General features: G+C 45.5%; 1 protein-coding gene across 1 annotated transcript in view; it reads left to right on the top strand.

The window, feature by feature from the left end:
- The window catches only part of LOC126183632 (trimethyllysine dioxygenase, mitochondrial), a 531746-nt gene extending 523713 nt beyond the window's left edge, over window positions 1-8033 (top strand). Inside the window, exon 8 of the mRNA XM_049925754.1 lies at window positions 7668-8033. Within this exon, the coding sequence (XP_049781711.1) occupies window positions 7668-7935 (268 nt within the window). The 3' untranslated portion in view covers window positions 7936-8033. The remainder of the gene's footprint in view (window positions 1-7667) is intronic.
- Window positions 8034-19062: the final 11029 nt, after the last annotated feature.

Raw genomic sequence — 19062 nt, 5'->3', positions numbered from 1 at the left:
CAGCTCGTGGTATAGTGGCTAGCATTGCTGTTTCTGGATCATGGGGTCCTGGGTTCGATTCCCGGCCGGGTAGGGGATTTTTCTCCTCTCGGGACTTGGTGTTTGTGTTGTCCGCATCATTTACTCATCAATCGTGTAAGGGATAAATCTGCACTCTGTAAAGATTAGGAATTTGTGCGGGGGCTGATAACCGCACAGTTAAGCACTCCATAAATCAAATATCATCATCATCTATGTCTTTCTTTTCCACATTTATTTTCCAATTGTCTTAAGTATAGTAATAACCTTAAATCCGCCCCTCATTTTCTGAATACCTTCCTGGGATCACAGATCCTTTTTTGCATCTGTACGCCATTCTTTAAATGTAGACAGCAATTGCTAGTGGCTCACCATTTATTAAGAAAAAAATGCGCTATGGGCCTGTTTCAAAAGTTATCTCGTTCGGAAGCAGGCAGTTGTCATGTGCTTTATAGATTTACATTGTGAATTACGAAAAACCACTTTATAAGTAAAGGCCCTAGTCAGCATAATTTTGGTGGTTTTCATTCTTTGCTCTTTCGATAAGATGGGCAGTTTTCCTACTGAATAAGACCGACTGCTAACAATTCTCCTGAACTCTGGAAGAAAGCATGCCGCGTTGCTTCCCATCATGTGATGGAATATGAATAACCTAATCAAATGTTATTTTCGTTATGGTGGGGTCTATTCGGTTTCAGAACGCTTGTAATCGCTCATTGTCATTTTACGGCAAGGCGGCTTGTCAACCAGGGAAGGTTTGTGCAACAACGTCTCAATCACATTGTACTGTATTAATTCTTTAGTTTCATATGACTTATTCTTTAATTCCCTATTCCTCTCGAATCTAAGCTCACACATGTTTGCACATATACAACCGGTGCTAAATGTTTTTGAGCAGGTTGTTGTCGTTTACTTTGCCCATCCACTTTAATACACATACTTAAACTTATCGACCGTACGTTTAAGACTGATTACATTGCATAACATCATTTTCAAAGCCACATACGAGTATGCCCTCGAAGGTTCCTTTGGTATACTGTATACGTAAGTACGATACTGTAGTGTCTGTGTTGTTATGAAAAATGATGCATGTCCGAACGCTACAGCGGTTATGAAGTACATGAAATGTATTCGCAGTTGCGAATAAGGACAATCATCAGCTGTATAATGGAATGGCGGAAATTAAAATTAGTGCCGGACCGGAACTTGAATTTCCCGCTTATCGTTAGCGGTAGCCTTACCATTAGGCAATCTCTTTTTTATCGTCCAGCTTGTAAGCTGTACTTGCAAATAAATCATTACATTCTATTTGAAAAAAGAAATCGGAAAAGGATGGAATTCCATTGATGAGGAAGGAAAAATAAACATTATCTCCAATTTGTGACGTGAGTAGAATTAACACAAGTATGTGTTATTTGCAGCCCTCCGTTGTGCAATATATGAAATGAAATTTCTTCTTGATATTTCTTCTTTCCTAAGTGGTAAACAGAGAAACTTATATGACACGAATGACTATCACTTCATTGTTGAAGGCAATTTGCTCTCCTGTTCTGCGAGAGACAGGAAATGTAAGAACATTAGATGGGAAATAAAACTGCCTTCTGCAATGGTAAGCGCCTAGAATAATATCCTTAAATTTCAACACTAACTAAAGTCTCAGGAAGCATCTAGGATTCTTATATATAGAACAATGTCAACCTCTACTATCCGAAATACTGAATTTGAAGTATTTAACCGTTGATTATGATGTGCAGCATATTTCCAAATAATCTCCTATAGTAACGATGTTGGTTTATTTTAAGGTGTTCAATTTCGATGTAAGAGTAATAACCTAGGAAAGTAGCTTGCCTATTCTGCGTAACAAACGATGCTGTGTGCCCCATGATCCACGTTGCAGCGTTGTTTTTTGCTCGTGGATACCTCAGTTTGTGTGGCTGAATGATCTGTAAAAGGTCTACACTATTGGGCGTCGTGCGGTCTATCACCGACATTCTTTGAAGAGGAAACGCTGTAATTTCTTCTGCATGTCCGCACGTGAGCCTATGAATTAGTGTATCGACTCTCCCGCATGCGTCACAGATGGGCGTCGGATGAAGGCCTATCTTATGTAGCTTGTCATTCGTTGCTACTTTATCGTTGACTGTGAAATACCAGTCGGCTACGACGCGTGACGGTAACATGTCGCTATGCAAATTCCACCATACTACGAGGGCTATCCACAAAGTACATTACGTTTTTGAATTAAAAATAAATAAAGAATTAGAAATTTTTTTATTATATACAGATGAAAGCCACACTTAAATACTACTTTTCTACATAGTTGCCATTTAAATTAAAGCACTTATCGTAGCGATGGACGAGCTTGGAAATTCCTTCGTCGTAAAATTCGGCCGCCTGCGCCTTCAACCACGTGGTTAATCAGTAACCCGGTAGAAATACGATTTTTGTGGATTTCCTGGAAAGAGGCACTACAATAAACTCTCAAAGGTATTGCCAAACTCTGCACAACCTCAGAAGAGCAATACAAAACAAGCGCAGGGGAAAGTTGGGCTCAAAGATCTTGCTGATTGACGACAACGCCCGGGCCCACACGGCAAATGCCACTCGTGAAGTTCTCGAATCTTTTAAGTGGGAGTTGTTTCCTCATCCGCCGTACAGTCCCGACCTGGCACCGAGCGACTTCCACTTATTCCCAGCAATGAAGAAGTGGTTGGCTATGCAGCGTTTTGATGACGACGCACAGCTTCAAGAAGAGGTAACCACGTGGTTGAAGGCGCAGGCGGCCGAATTTTACGACGAAGGAATTTCGAAGCTCGTCCATCACTACGATAAGTGACTTAATTTAAATGGCAACTATGTAGAAAAGTAGTATTGAAGTGTGGCTTTCATCTGTATCTAATAAAAAAAATTCCCAATACCTTATCTATTTTTAATTCCAAAACGTAATGTACTTTGTGGATAGCCCTCGTATACTCCATGTTGTATGTTGATAGCCGGCCGGTGTGGCCGTGCGGTTCTAGACGCTTCAGTCTTGAACCGCGTGACCGCTACGGTCGCAGGTTCGAATCATGCCTCGGGCATGGATGTGTGTGCTGTCCTTAGGTTAGATAGGTTTAATTAGTTCTAAGTTCTAGGGGACTGATGACCACAGATGTTAAGTCCCATAGTGCTCAGAGCCATTTGAACCATTTTTTTTAATGTTGATATTTGTCTTCGAGACGATTGCTGTGGTTTGTTGTCATGGGAAGGTTATAAAGTTTTCTTTTGGTCAGACTTCCGGTATCGACGATGTTGTGTCGGATGTAACTCAGTTCCAAGTAGTACAGTCGCACATGTAAGTAATAAAACGGAATGCCGGTGATATCAACGGGTGGGTCAAGGCTATGAGGCTTCCACCGCTGGATGAGGTTTGTGATGATACTGATCCTCCGGGTACGAACTTTCTTCCTGATGCGATTTACGGGCTGGGTGACACATTTTTGGTGTACCTTAAAGTGTTTAAGGCCACCTTTGAACGTAGTTAAAGTTAATTTATCAAATTGAACTTTGAAAATGTGCCTCTAAAAAGAAACAAGCATAGCGCTTGTTGTATACTCTTTGCTAGATGGTCGGATATAGGGATAATTTGCGCCAAATAATTCATCCTGCTTGTAATGGCGAACCCTATGGTCTTAACTTTCTGTAGTATGTTAAAATCACGGTCGGAGTGGAGTATCAAAGCAGTAGGTAATTTATTAAGCATTTGTGGCCAGTTCTTCGTCAGGAGTTTGCCTGGGATGGCCTCAAAGGTTACACCGGAAGTTTTGTGACAATCTTTCACATTGCACCAGGTAACACGGGATATATCTCCGATACCGCCTCTGATGGGCAAAACTGTGGTTTTATTTCTATTTAATATTGCTCCTGAAAGAAAGGTGAATGCTTGTAGAAGAGTTTCTGCCGACATAAGTTGTGTGTCGGTATTCAGCGGTAACTGTCCCGGTGTGGATGGCGGGGCCGAAGTGCCGTCCATCCCATCGGGAATGCCTTTGTCACTGCTTTCCACCTGTACTGGCATTGCCGCTTCGTTAACATGTTCCGGCTGCCAGGGTTGTGGTACAGTCCCCGCGATTACCTCACTCAATAATGGAACAAGACTTTCACTACCGTCTGCAAGACGTTCCCGCGGAAGGTGAACCGGACGTCGACGTGTGCAGTTCATCTGCAGATGTTCTGTTGAATGGCAGATCGAACAGGTAGGAGGTTGACCCATGTAAGTTACCTGCACGCGACAGCCACGAATGACAACATACGAAGGTATATGGTTTTTTCAAGTCTTTACGTATACTTCTCACACCGGTGTTAACTTGGTAACGATATGCACTTGACCATTTTTCATTGGTAACAGACAAAACAGCGCCGTACAGAGACAGAGAACGTGCAGTGAGCTCATTAGGACACTCAGGTGGCACAGTAAATACCCCGTCGGTTCTCACTCCGTATCCCGAAGGCACGATCCGGACATTACTAATACTACAGTCTGTTTGACGAAACGCCAAGAGACCCGGGTTCGATTCCCGGCTGGGTCGGAGATTTTCTCCGCTCAGGGACTGGGTGTTGTGTTGTCCTCATTATCATTTCACCATCAGTGGAAGGCAACGGGAAACCACCACTGGAATCATTTCCCTAGACGCTCATGCGGTGGACCTCTGTGACGAGGCTTCCCCCACGACAAGACCTGCCGTAAAGCAGAGCACAAAGTTAAGTTTAACGAAATTGTCTCATGCCAGTATGCTCCTCAACGAATTTCTCGTAAGCGTCACTCGAAATAAATTTGACAAATAACGAGTATTGCACAAAGTCCAACTGACACGTGTCGACTATATCTTCAGGCAATTTCAAATCTACAAAAATCCACTCGTGAATTTCAAACGCCATCGACCGCAGTGCATCGCTGTCGAAAACACACTGAACGTTGTTGGCTCTGGTAATTGTTGAAACGTACTTACAACAGTTATAAACAAAACAGACGTCCCGGTGGAGGTTCGAGTCCTCCTTCGGGCATAGGTGCGTGTGTTTGTCCTTAGGATAATTTAGATTAAGTAGTGTGTAAGTTTAGGGACTAATGACCTTAGCAGTTAAGTCCCATAAGGTTTCACACACATTTGATTTGAAAACAGACGTAAGCAGCGCTCCCACAAGCTGCTCGGCTCCCCACCTCGGCACCGCTCGCGATGTAAACAATGGCCCGCGCAACGGCCCGTCACCGCGCGATGTGCACTGGCCGAGTGCCCGACCACGACTGGCTATCCGAGCACAACCTACGGCTGGACGCAAACATATATGTCATCAACCATGTGTCTACAACCTGTACTCATACATTCATTACGTATATTTCCGTACGGGGCAGACATTTCAATTGGAAGTTGCTTGCCCGGTGTCGGCGGGTAAATACGATTTTGCAGTGGCTGTGTTATTCAGAAGTACCATGCAAAGTTAATGGGTCTGGCTGCGAGTAGTGCTCGGATAGCTTAATTGTAAGGCGACCGCTCGCGATAAGCGGGAAATCCGGGTTCGACTGTGGTCCGGCACAAATTTTCATTGCCGTCAATCCATTATACACTACTGGCAATTAAAATTGCTACGCCAAGAAGAAATGCAGATGATAAACGGGTATTCATAGGACAAATATATTACAGTAGAAGTGACATGTGATTACATTTTCACGCAATTTGGGTGCATAGATCCTGACAAATCAGTACCCAGAACAACCACCTCTGGCCGTAATAACGGCCTTGATACGCCTGGGCATTGAGTCAAACGGAGCTTGGATGGCGTGTACAGGTTCAGCTGCCCATGCAGCTTCAACACGATACCACAGGTCATCAACAGTAGTGACTGGCGTATTATAACGAGCCAGTTGCTCGGCCACCATTGAACAGACGTTTGCAGTTGGTGAGAGATCTGGAGAATGTGCTGGCCAGGGCAACAGTAGAGCATTTTCTGTATCCAGAAAGGCCCGTACAGGACCTGCTACATGCGGTCGTGCATTATCCTGCTGAAATGTAGGGTTTCGCAGGGATCGAATGAAGGGTAGAGCCACGGGTCGTAACACATCTGAACCGTAGCGTCCACTGTTCGAAGTGCCGTCAATGCGAAAAGTAGTTCAAATGGCTCTGAGCACTGTGGGACTAAACTTCTAAGGTCATCAGTCCCCTAGAACTTAGAACTACTTAAACCTAACTAACCTAAGGACATCACACACATCCATGCCCGAGGCAGGATTCGGACCTGCGACCGTAGCGGTTACGCGGTTCCAGACTGTAGCGCCTAGAACCACTCGGCTTCCCCGGCCGGCGCCGTCAATGCGAACAAGAGGTGACCGAGACGTGTAACCAATGCCACCCCATACCATCACGCCGGGCTATATGCCAGTATGGCGATGACGAATACACGCTTCCAATTTGCGTTCATCGCGATGTCGCCAAACACGGATGCAACCATCATGATGCTGTAAACAGAACCTGGATTCACCCGAAAAAATGACGTTTTGCCATTCGTGCACCCAGGTTCGTCGTTGTTACATCATCGCAGGCGCTCCTGTCTGCGATGCAGCGTCAAGGGTAACCGCAGCCATGGTCTCCGAGCTGATAGTCCATGCTGCTGCAAACGTCGTCGAACTGTTCGTGCAGATGGTTGTTGTCTTGCAGACGTGGCTGCACGATCCGTTACAGCCATGCGGATAAGATGCCTGTCATCTCGACTGCTAGTGATACGAGGCCGTAGGGATCCAGCACGGCGTTCCGTATTACCCTCCTGAACCCACCGATTCCATATTCAGCTAACAGTCATTGGATCTCGACCAATGCGAGCAGAAATGTCGCGATACGGTAAACAGCAATCGCGATAGGCTACAGTCCGACCTTTACAAAAGTCGGAAACGTGATGGTACGCGTTTCTCCTCCTTACACGAAGCATCACAACGTTTCACCAGCTAGAGGTGGGACTCCGTCACCTCCAAAGGTCCGAGGTATTTTGCTCTGATTGTTGCCAGCATCATATTTAAAGTACCAGGGAAGCAGGTTGCTAGCCTTACTTGCCCCTAGTCCCACTGTTGTTTGTGTATGAGAAATCGGTTGGAAACTTTCCTCATGTCAGCACGTTGTAGGTGTCGCAACCGGCGCCAACCTTGTGTGAATGCTCTGAAAAGGTAATCATTTGCATATCACAGCATCTTCTTCCTGTCGCGTCTGTAGCACGTCATCTTCGTTTTGTAGCCAGTAGTGTACAACTGATGGTTTTCCATATTCACATCTGCGAATACATTTCGTGTATACATAGGTTTTTTATTCGATATTGCGGAGTATCCATGAACAGTTTAATTTCAGATGGTTGTACCAGGCCCTCGACCTATAAAAATGTGATAGCTGAAAATTTGTAAGCATATATTGTGAAGATCTCTTCCTTTCTCAAAAAACATAGCCCCTGTAGTTGGGATTGAAGTGGTTTTAAAAGTGTTGTTGCTGAATCTCCCATCGCGGACGCTTATAATGTTTTGATAGATTGACAACAGCTCAATGAAACATTTCTGTACGCAAGACTTTTTTAACCTATCATTTGGGCTAAATGTAAATTTTATTTTTAAAATCACTGCACTTTTTTCATTTCAGATTCAATCTTTTGGATCGTGCACCTTTCAGCAGTGTTCCGACAGCAGAAGTGAAACAGTTCTACGAAGATATTCGTATACTGGCATCGGAAATAAGCAAGCCTGAAGGCGAAATGTGGATCAAGCTGTCTCCTGGACTGGTACTGTTCATAGACAACTGGAGGGTTCTTCACGGAAGAGAGGCCTTCTCCGGTTACAGGAAGCTGACTGGCTGCTACATCGGTCGGTCAGATTTTCTCAGCAAGGCAAGAGTTCTCGGAGTACTCTGAAGAAGGCTCGACGGTGTGAACACTCAGCACTTTCCTAAATGTGTGCCAAGCCAAGCCAATCTCAAAATAGAGAAATAAATGAAACAAGGACAAGCAGACTTTTCTGTTGTATACAACTTCTGAATGTATGCGCTGAAACAATTTCGGAACTCTTTCCAGGTTCAGAATACACAATTGCTTGACGATATAAGATTCTTTTTCATACAGTGGTTTCAGAGATTGTCGCTGCCTAATGATTCACGGTATTCTTGTCGGGTCACCGTCAGATTTTAAAGCCGAAGTGACGTAATAATCTGTATTACTAAACCACTATCCAAGTACACGGTTCCAGTTGCGAGTTACCTATCTAACGGCCTCCAGGGGTGGCAAAAACTTAATTTTCAATATTTCACGTAATTATTGACCGATGATAATTAATTGAAACCCTCAGCTGCCGACAGGTGTTGTTGGTATACCTCGATGAGAACAGTTGAAAATCTGTGCCCCGACCGGGACTCGAACCCGGGATCTCCTGCTTAAATGGCAGACACTGTATCCATCCTTTCTTTATCTCATTTTGTTCTATATTGTTCGTTGAATTTGTTCGTGGTGGACGTCCGATGACACTCGTTCAGGTTTTTCGTTGATCCGTTTACTCAGTTTTTTTTATTGCAAAATCTAGCTAAACCCTCTGCCCGAACACGCTGAGCTACTATGCTGGCATCCATCTGAGCCACCGAGGACACAGATGAATAGTGCGACTGCCGGGACTTACCCCTTGCACGCTCCCCGTGAGACCCACATTCCCAGCTGTCCACAATCTACATACGTAATGTACCTAATAGATAGATTATGGACAGTTGGGAAGTGCCGCGCGGGATTAGCCGAGCGGTCTCAGGCGCTGCAGTCATGGACTGTGCGGCTGTTCCCGGCGGAGGTTCGAGTCCTCCCTCGGGCATGGTTGTATGTGGTAGTCCTTAGGATAATTTAGGTTAAGTAGTGTGTAAGCTTAGGGACTGATGACCTTAGCAGTTAAGTCTCATAACATTTCACACACATTTGAACATTTTTAGTTGGGAAGGTGGGTCTCAGAGGGAGCGTGCAAGGGATAAGTTTCTGCAATCGCGCTATTCATCTGCCTCCTCGGTGGCTCAGCTGGACGTCCACCTCGATACCTGAGTGGCGCCGGCACGGTAGCTCAGCGTGTTCGGTCACACGGCTGCGTGCTCTTTGTGAAAAAACCGAGTCAAGGAATCAAAGAGCAACTTGAACGGATGTCTTGTGACGCCCACCCAGACCAAACGCAACAAACTATATCGAACAAAATGAAGAAAAAGAAAAAAAAGATGGATAGAGCGTCTGCCATGTAAACAGGAGATCCCGGGTTCGACTCCCGGTCGGGGCACACATTTTCAACTGTCCCCATCGAGGTATATCAACAACACCCGTCAGCAGCTGAGGGTTTCAAATAATTATTTATTCTAGAGAAGCTGCGCGGTCATCAATGGTATTATTTCTTTTGAGAACAGTTACTATCTTCATATATTATTGACCGAATTTAAAAAATTAAAACGATTTCATAATCTATTTATTAAGAGGTATAACCATATGGTAAAAGTTTAACACAATAACACAAGTATTTCGCTTATAAACTGTGTGTTTGCCTTGAGGCAATGTAAGTGACGGCGCGAAAATACCCGGATTATATGGATCCAGTATTTGAGAATGAGAGCGCTTAGCGACTTCTCATCAAACATTATACATAATTTCAATATTTGTGAACTTTTCTGTCACTGACACCCTGCACCAAACGATGAAAGAAAAATAGTATATCGCGTACTAGAATTTCGTTGTTCATCAAGTAAGACTTCAGCATCAGATGTTGCATTTTAATTTATTACTTCTTTAGCACAGACTCTATTTGCCACAAGGTTGCAGGCAGTATCCGCACCTACCATTGTATTTACCTGCAACATTGTATCATAACATGACAGATAGTTCAGGAAATATGACGTTATAGACATTTATATGCGTAATAACTACACTCCTGGAAATTGAAATAAGTACACCGTGAATTCATTGTCCCAGGAAGGGGAAACTTTATTGACACATTCCTGGGGTCAGATACATCACATGATCACACTGACAGAACCACAGGCACATAGACACAGGCAATAGAGCATGCACAATGTCGGCACTAGTACAGTGTATATCCACCTTTCGCAGCAATGCAGGCTGCTATTCTCCCATCGAGACGATCGTAGAGATGCTGGATGTAGTCCTGTGGAACGGCTTGCCATGCCATTTCCACCTGGCGCCTCAGTTGGACCAGCGTTCGTGCTGGATGTGCAGACCGCGTGAGACGACGCTTCATCCAGTCCCAAACATGCTCAATGGGGGACAGATCCGGAGATCTTGCTGGCCAGGGTAGTTGACTTACACCTTCTAGAGCACGTTGGGTGGCACGGGATACATGCGGACGTGCATTGTCCTGTTGGAACAGCAAGTTCCCTTGCCGGTCTAGGAATGGTAGAACGATGGGTTCGATGACGGTTTGGATGTACCGTGCACTATTCAGTGTCCCCTCGACGATCACCAGTGGTGTACGGCCAGTGTAGGAGATCGCTCCCCACACCATGATGCCGGGTGTTGGCCCTGTGTGCCTCGGTCGTATGCAGTCCTGATTGTGGCGCTCACCTGCACGGCGCCAAACACGCATACGACCATCATTGGCACCAAGGCAGAAGCGACTCTCATCGCTGAAGACGACACGTCTCCATTCGTCCCTCCATTCACGCCCGTCGCGACACCACTGGAGGCGGGCTGCACGATGTTGGGGCGTGAGCGGCAAACTGGCTGACACTGACGGCGGCGGTGCACAAATGCTGCGCAGCTAGCGCCATTCGACGGCCAACACCGCGGTTCCTGGTGTGTCCGCTGTGCCGTGCGTGTGATCATTGCTTGTACAGCCCTCTCGCAGTGTCCGGAGCAAGTATGGTGGGTTTGACACACCGGTGTCAATGTGTTCTTTTTTCCATTTCCAGGAGTGTAGCTTCTGCTTAAACTAGCTCACAGCACAACTTCACTATCAGGCATGACGTTTTAATTTATTACTTCTTTACTTCTAACTCTATTTGCAACATACTTTGGAGACAGTATCAACATACGTCACTGAATTTACCTGCAAAATGGTATCAATGTACAACACCTAGTTCAGAAAGATATGACGTTATAAACATTGAGATGCGTGGAAAACTAGCTTTTGTTTAAAATGGAGTGCAAATCACCCAGAATATATTCATCCAGTTTTTCATAATGAGAACACTTAGCGATTTCCAACAAATTTTAAGCATAATTTCTAAACTTTTGCTTGCTTAAACACTGAACGTCACGTACGTAACACATTAGCTCATATTTAAAGCAATCAGACGTTTGAAGTTGTTTTATACATGGCAGTACCATTCTTTAAAGGATCGTGGGTTTACGGTTAGATCATAATAGTGTAAGTAGTTATCAAAAGATATTTTAATAAAATCGATAACCTATTTCGGCTTTACAGCTATCATCAGATCTGAAAAATGAGAAAATATAAATAAATACATATCAACAGATTTATAAAACAAGGAAATGTACGTTAAATGTGCTAATGAAATGAACAAGTTGCCTAAAACTTACAGCAGTGACACTTGGGAATGTAGTCTGCACATAAAAGAACAAGAGCATCGAGCGCATGTTTATAGATTAAGTAAAATTTACAATCATTGCCGATAATGGAGCTAGTAAAATATTTAGTTACTGATGATTGAAAGTACGTGAATATAATACAGAACATAAAAAACGTAGTGTATATTATAAAATGTAGAATTGAATAGGGTAAGTGGCAGTAAAAGAGCACATTTTTGGTTTTACTAAATATTTTTAAAAAACTTGCAAGAAATACTGTATCAATTACGCGTGAGCCGGTCGGTTTGGCCGAGCGGTTCTAGGCGCTTCAGTCTGGAACCGAGCGACCGCTACGGTCGCAGGTTCGAATCCTGCCTCGGGCATGGATGTGTGTGATGTCCTTAGGTTAGTTAGGTTTAAGTAGTTCTAAGTCCTAGGGGACTGATGACCTCAGAAGTTAAGTCCCATAGTGCTCAGAGCCAATTACGCGCGATACATCTGTTTCGACATCTTGGTAACATTATGTTAAGCTTTGAAGGTCATCCGATTATTATTATCATCCCTATGCCTGGTGATGTCTATTCTTTCGGGCAACCATATGGAACTTTTGGTCGGACGAGGGACGTGCTCGGATTGCCAAGGTTGTTAAGGTGACGGTTCGCCTAAAGTAGGAAATTCGGATTCGATTCCCAGTCCGGAACAAATTTTCATCTGTCGTCGTTGATTTAGCTCAATGTTCCACTACAGCTAAATGGCGGATATTTCTTTTATCATCTTTATTTTTCGGCGAAATGTAAAAGTAAATGTCGTAATGACCTGAGAGTAAAGCCGAAAAAACCTTTACCGAGGAAAATGCAGCGCTGCAGTATTTCTTGCTCTTCCTCTAATGAAAAAGTGACTCGGTTGAGGCGCGCACTACTTTTGCCGGTTTTAAGACGTTTTCTTAAAGCAGCCTCTGAAAGCACGGTAGCTTTGGATGCTTGCCATACTGAGCTCCTACTTTTAATAAGGCCAAGAGCTTGGTGGTAGAGCGGCTGTATTAATGGCCGTTAAGTTGATGTTTTCGGTCAGTTTCTGGCAAAAAAAAAAAAAAAATATGCACAAAAATTCCATGAGAGACGTGATTATATTCGAAGTGTGTTTGAGAGGTAGGTATGTATGAAAAAACCACTATTCAACGAAAGAAAACTATAGGAGGGAAAAATTAATACAATTTCTCTAAGGTGAATAATGAGGCTATAAGGTAAATAAACACCAAAAAAGATGCTTGAATAAGCTAGAAGAGACTATACAACTCAAAGCACAGGTTATAGAACAAAAGTTTGCAAATCGTTTCCTAATGGGGTAAAGATACGCCCTGCAAACTTCTACCCCATGAAACTCATTTTCCTATTTTTATTTTTTTCCAATCTACAAGAAACACACACAACTAACTAAAGTCGTGGAGTTGGGGGAGGATATTGGAAACTTTTAGCCGCCAGTTCCGGTATCGAGTCTACCTAATTTTCTAAATAGATTTAGGTTCACCTAATTCTCAGTCAGTACTACACAAATTTTACATTGAAAACGTACAAAAGTGACTTACCACATTTTTTACAGCTGAAAGCGTCTGACTGGCGCAAAGTTCCATAGTAGAACAGAGGAGATGATGACGTGTGCGCCACTTGGTGGGAAAATGGTAAATTTCTGCTAGAGGGACCTCAGAACTGAGGTGTACTCTTGCCCCGATCGTACTTTTACCTCCATTTATCCAACCTTTTGATGTTTGTAAAAAGTGGCATCATCGGTACAGAAACAGTTACTAAATTTACCGTGTGTAATAGCTATCGATCAGCTCGTTACATGCGTGATGAAAGACAGTAATAAATTATATGAGATAAAAGTTATAAATATGAAGATAATTTAAAATGCTTTTGAAGGCTCTACCGATGCAGTTGGATTACAAAGGTATTGCGTAAAATGCGGTACACCGCACCGCAGATGCCACAGAACTTTATACATGATACCACATAGTGTAGGGCATTTTACGGGAAGTTACGAAGGTTAAAATAAGCTTGAGCATGAGATATGAATGTAGGGTGACCTGAATAAGAATGCAAGAAAGTGACTACTGGGACGCAGATATTATTAAAAATCGACTGCACTAAATGTATGGGTAGGCGAAGCAGTCTATGTGCCATCATTAGGTGAGTGAGCTGAGGCTATCGGCGAAAGTAGCGGGCAGTCTGTCCGCTGTGTTGACATCAGTGGGCCGCTAGTTTTTCGGCGTGATGCACAAAAAATGCTTCAAATGGCTCTGAGCACTATGATACTTAACTTCTGAGGTCATCAGTCCCCTAGAACTTAGAACTACTGAAACCTAACTAACCTAAGTACATCATACACATCCATGCCCGAGGCAGGATTCGAACCTGCGACCGTAGCGGTCGTGCGGTTGCAGACTGTAGCTCCTAGAGCCGCTCGGCCACCCCGGCCGGCAATGATGCACAGTTCTCATACTAAACGTGGCAGCAATAACACTGAAGTGCCAAAGAAACTGATATAAGCATGCGCATTCAAAAAATGTTCAAATGTGTGTGGAATCTTATGGGACTTACCTGCTACGGTCATCAGTCCCTAAGCCTACACACTACTTAACCTAAATTATCGTAAGGACAAACACACACACCCATGCCCGAGGGAGGACTCGAACCTCCGCCGGGACCAGCCGCACAGTCTATGACGCGCATTCAAATACAGAGATATGTAAACAGGCAGAATATAACGCTGCGATCGGCAACGTCGATATAAGACAACAAGTGTCTGGTGGAGTTGTTAGATCGGTTACTGCTGCTACAATGACAGGTTATCAAGATTTAAGTGAGTTTGGACGTGGTGTTATAGACGGCGCACGAGCGATGGGACATAGCATCTCGGAGGTAGGGATGAAGTGGGAATTTTCCCGTACGACCATTTCACGAGTGTACCGTGATTATAAGAGATCCGGCATAACATCAGACCTCCGAGATCGCTGCGGCCGGTCAAAGAGCCTGCAAGAACAGGACCAACGACAACTGAAGAGAATCGTTCAACGTGACAGAAGTGCAACCCTTCAGGAAATCGTTGCAGATTTCAATGCTGGGCCATCAACAAGTGTCAGCGTGCGAACCATTCAAGGTAACATCATCTATATGGACTTTAGGAGCCGAAGACCCACTCGTGTACCCCTGATGACTGCACGACACAAAGCTTGACACCTCACCTGGGCCCGTCAACACCGACACTGGATTGCTGATGACTGGAAACATGTTACCTGGTCGGACAGGTCTGGTTTCAAATTGTATCGAGCGAATGGACGTGTACGGATATGGAGACAACCTCATGAATCCATGGACCCTGTATTTCAGCAGGGGATTGTTCAAGCTGGTTGAGGTTCTGTAATGGTATGGGGCGTGTGCAGTTGGAATGATATGGGACCCCTGATGTGGCTAGGTACGACTCTGACAGGTGACACGTACGTAAGCATCTTGTCTGTTCACCTGCATCCATTCGTGTCCATTGTGTATTCCGACGGACTTGGGCGATTCCAGCAGGACAATGCGACACCCGCTACAGAGTGGCTCCATGAACACTCGTCTGAGATTAAACACTTCCGCTAGCTACCAAACTCCACAGACATGAAAATTATTGAGCATATCTGCGATGCCTTGCAACATACTTTTCAGAAGAGATCTCCACCACCTCGTACTCTTACGGATTTACGTACAGCCCTGCAGGATTCATGGTGTTAATTACCTCCAGCACTACTTCAGACATTAATCGAATCCATGCCACGTCGTGTTGCGGCACTTTTGTGTGCTCACGGGGCCCTATATGATATTAGGCAGGTGCAGGTGTACGATTTTCTTTGCCTCTTCATTGTATAATGAGCTCTCAAGCGCCTAGACGTTATCCAAAAGTGCTCTGTCGCCGCAAATCTAACGATGGCGAAATGGATGCTGTGGCGAACTCGCATTATTCGTTTAGGGAGTTCGTGTGGCTATTTTTTTCAGTTGGCACATATTTCAATTCATACAACACGTTGAGTAGACCAGTGTTTTGTTCTCGATGCAGAACTTTTTAACCAGCTTGGATACCGTTCGTAGTGTGACCAGTAAAGCACTATAAGTTCTAAATCAAGTCGCGATTAATAACAATAATCCTGATAATATAGATGAATCACCATACAAGAAAGTTAAAAAAAGGCATCATGCGAAAAAATCTACGAAATACTGTCACCTCTAGCAACAACAATGGCTAGAAAGCAAAACGTGCTGCGTTGACTTTTTTTAGAAGTGCTAGTTCTTTGTTGGCCACGCTATGAACGACATTCAATCCGATTTAAAAGTTCTGCATCGAGAACGAAAACGTGCTCTGCTTAACATATTGGAAGAAATCGAAATATATACCAACTGAAAAAATATCTATGCGAATTTCGTAAACGAATAATGCGAGTTCCGCCACAGCATTCTGTTCGACGTCCGCCTTCTTAGCTGTAGGAGCCGGCTCTCAGCTGTGGTGGCATGCGGAACTGCCCAGCGCTCCGGCTAGTGCTCCGCTCTCGTTGTTTACTTCCGCGTCGCGATACTCGTGTTTATAGTCCACTACTACCGTACCTCATGGCGCACACTTACCGCCGTGCGACGATCAAAGTAACGTTTCAGGCCGAGCATCTACGACCAAGCGCTTTTGAAGCTGAACAGTTCATACGAGAGGACCTACGTTTGAACACTCTGGACATGATTGGAATACATTTTCCCATCACAGAAAGTGTTGTATACATCAAGATGTCGACAGAGACGCTATGCCCGCATCTCGTGGTCGTGCGGTAGCGTTCGCGCTTCCCACGCCCGGGTTCCCGGGTTCGATTCCCGGCGGGGTCAGCGATTTTCTCTGGCTCGTGATGGCTGGGTGTTGTGTGATGTCCTTAGGTTAGTTAGGTTTACGTAGTTCTAAGTTCTAGGGGACTGATGACCATAGATGTTAAGTCCCATAGGGCTCAGAGCCATTTGAACCATTTTTTTTGAAGAGACGCTATGCGCTGAAGTTGCCCACCGACACGCAGCCGGAATCAAATTTAAACACTCTGATGGACACGGAGGTGCAGTGACAGTGGACCATGAGGGATTCGGTCACCGAACTTTGCGGGTGTTTGAGCTCCCTTTCGAGGTGCCTCGAGCAGTGGTCTTTGCCGTTTTCCAGCCGTTTGAAAACGTCTTGGGCTACGTCGTGGAGAAGTGGCAAACATTTACGACCTACCCAATGTTAAATGGCGCCCGGCAGGTCAAAATTGAGCTGACGAATCACGTGCCATCGTACCTGATGATTGGTGGTATGCAGGCCGTCGTCATGGACGATGGGCAGCTGCGAAAGTGCTCGGGATGTGGCCACGAAGGACATGTCCGGTCCCAATGTTTACTCCGACGTTTGATACAGACAGCGTTGGATGAAGTGACCCCGGTATCGACGTTCACGTCCCTACCTGACCCCTACGCGACGGTAGCACGGAACCCTGCCAGTTAGGATACGCCTGAAGCCTTGTCAACGCCATCCACCACACCACAACACGACTGTGCGACCACATTCTGATTCGGAACAACACATTAGGAAACAGCGGTCGCCCAGTAAACGCAAGAAACGCCGACGAACACCCTCCGATGACGATCTCCTTCAAGTGGCCTCGCGAGATGACGATCAGATGTCTGTAGTGACCTTGCATACTGCGTCCAGTCACATGATACCACCACTTCTGACGCCACTTCTGTGACGAATCTTCTCTCAGTCCAGAACACGAACTCAGTGTTGCTAGTACATGAAGACGACAGGTCCCCTGCAGCTATTGTCGCAGTTCCTGCTTCCCCCACTCCGACAGCAAACGACTGTCACATGTCTTCGGCGTCAGCGTCCGGGACCGATGATGTTGAAGGAGGAGTGGATCAGATCACCAGCATATCGGAGTGAGAGCATCCGAGGGAGCCGGCGCCCTGCTAATAATCATGACCACTGCGGCAGACCCGGTGGGTCTACAACCGCAGGCATCACGCATTCTGTATCGACTGCGAGGGATCGTACACGGCAATATCGTGTCGCCACAATGAATCTTACCACCATCCGAGCCCCTCACAAACTGGCCATGTTCCGAGACACCATCTACTCTGCGGATGCTGATATTGCACTTCTACACGAGGTGTTCGTCGTTGACTTACAAGTGGCGACCAGGTACACCGCCTACGTTTCTCACTCTTCCGACGCTGGTAGTTCCGTCGCTACCCTCCTACGCGACACGCTCCCTGCAGAGGCTGTCGCATAACTCCCCACTGCACAGGGCATGGCCCTCGCTCTATTTGGCCTGCGTATCATTAACATCTACGCACTGTCTGGCTCTAGTCGCCGTCATAGCCGACATACATTCTACGCCGAGGTGGTCACAGGCTCACAAGACGATTTGGTGATCGGCGGGGGCTTCAGATCGACACAAGATCACGCTGACCAATTCCCACGGCATTCACCCTGTGTGGCTCTCTCTATGGTCATCGATCATCTGCGACTCATTGAGACCTGGGCAATTCTCCACGGAACCCAACCGGGTTACACATTTTACACCTATCACTCATCAAGATGCACAGACTGCATCTACCTCACTCGACCGCTTGCTGATGGCACCTGCCAAGCAGAAGTCTGACCTATGGCCTTCTCAGACTATGAAGCATACATCTGCGACGTCACTCTCGCCTGACAGCGTTGTTGGCATAGTTGTGATAAATGGAAATTCAGTGTCACCCATCTGACCTCCCCAGACTGTCGAGGAAGCCTGGGTACGATGCTGGCGTCGTCGTGACGCCAATAGGTCTACCTTATGCTGGTTGCTCTCCTGTGCAATGCCGACCCTCCGTAAAACATTGATGAGCTATGATAAGGAAGCCAAGGCGTGTCGTACTAATACCTTGCTCTTTTATTATTCAGTGCTTTGGGACTGTGCAGCGATGCCTTTTTCGCCAGCCAGGCAGACGGCGGTACACCGAACAAAGGCGCAGATCATCTTGATCATGCGCCGTCACCTGGAAGGCAATGTAGTTCGATCTCGGACCTCTAATCGTATACCTCAGGAACATCCGCCGATGTACCACCTCCACCAGGAACGACAACGACGACGCAGGGCTCTGATCCACTTCCTCACTGATGCAGAAGGCCACTGGCATGAAACCCAACAAACCATCGGCCATGCACTCCACAATCACTTCGCCAGATTGTATGCAACTGTACCGCACTCCATGGAACTGATCACAGAGGTCGCACGGCTTACCACGAGCTCTCTCCCGGTGGAGGTAGCACATGAACTCCAAGAAGACGGGACCACAGATGAAGTACTCGATGCTATCAAGGCGGGATCTGATAACATATCCGCAGGGCCCAGTGGTATCCCCATCAAATTTTACAAAAGTTTTAACTCTTTGTTGGCTTCCACAT

Source organism: Schistocerca cancellata, chromosome 4 (genome assembly GCF_023864275.1).
Source record: "Schistocerca cancellata isolate TAMUIC-IGC-003103 chromosome 4, iqSchCanc2.1, whole genome shotgun sequence".
NCBI lineage: Eukaryota > Metazoa > Arthropoda > Insecta > Orthoptera > Acrididae > Schistocerca > Schistocerca cancellata.
The sequence above is the reverse complement of the archived record's forward strand: the minus strand, read 5'-3'. Positions and strand labels throughout refer to the sequence as shown.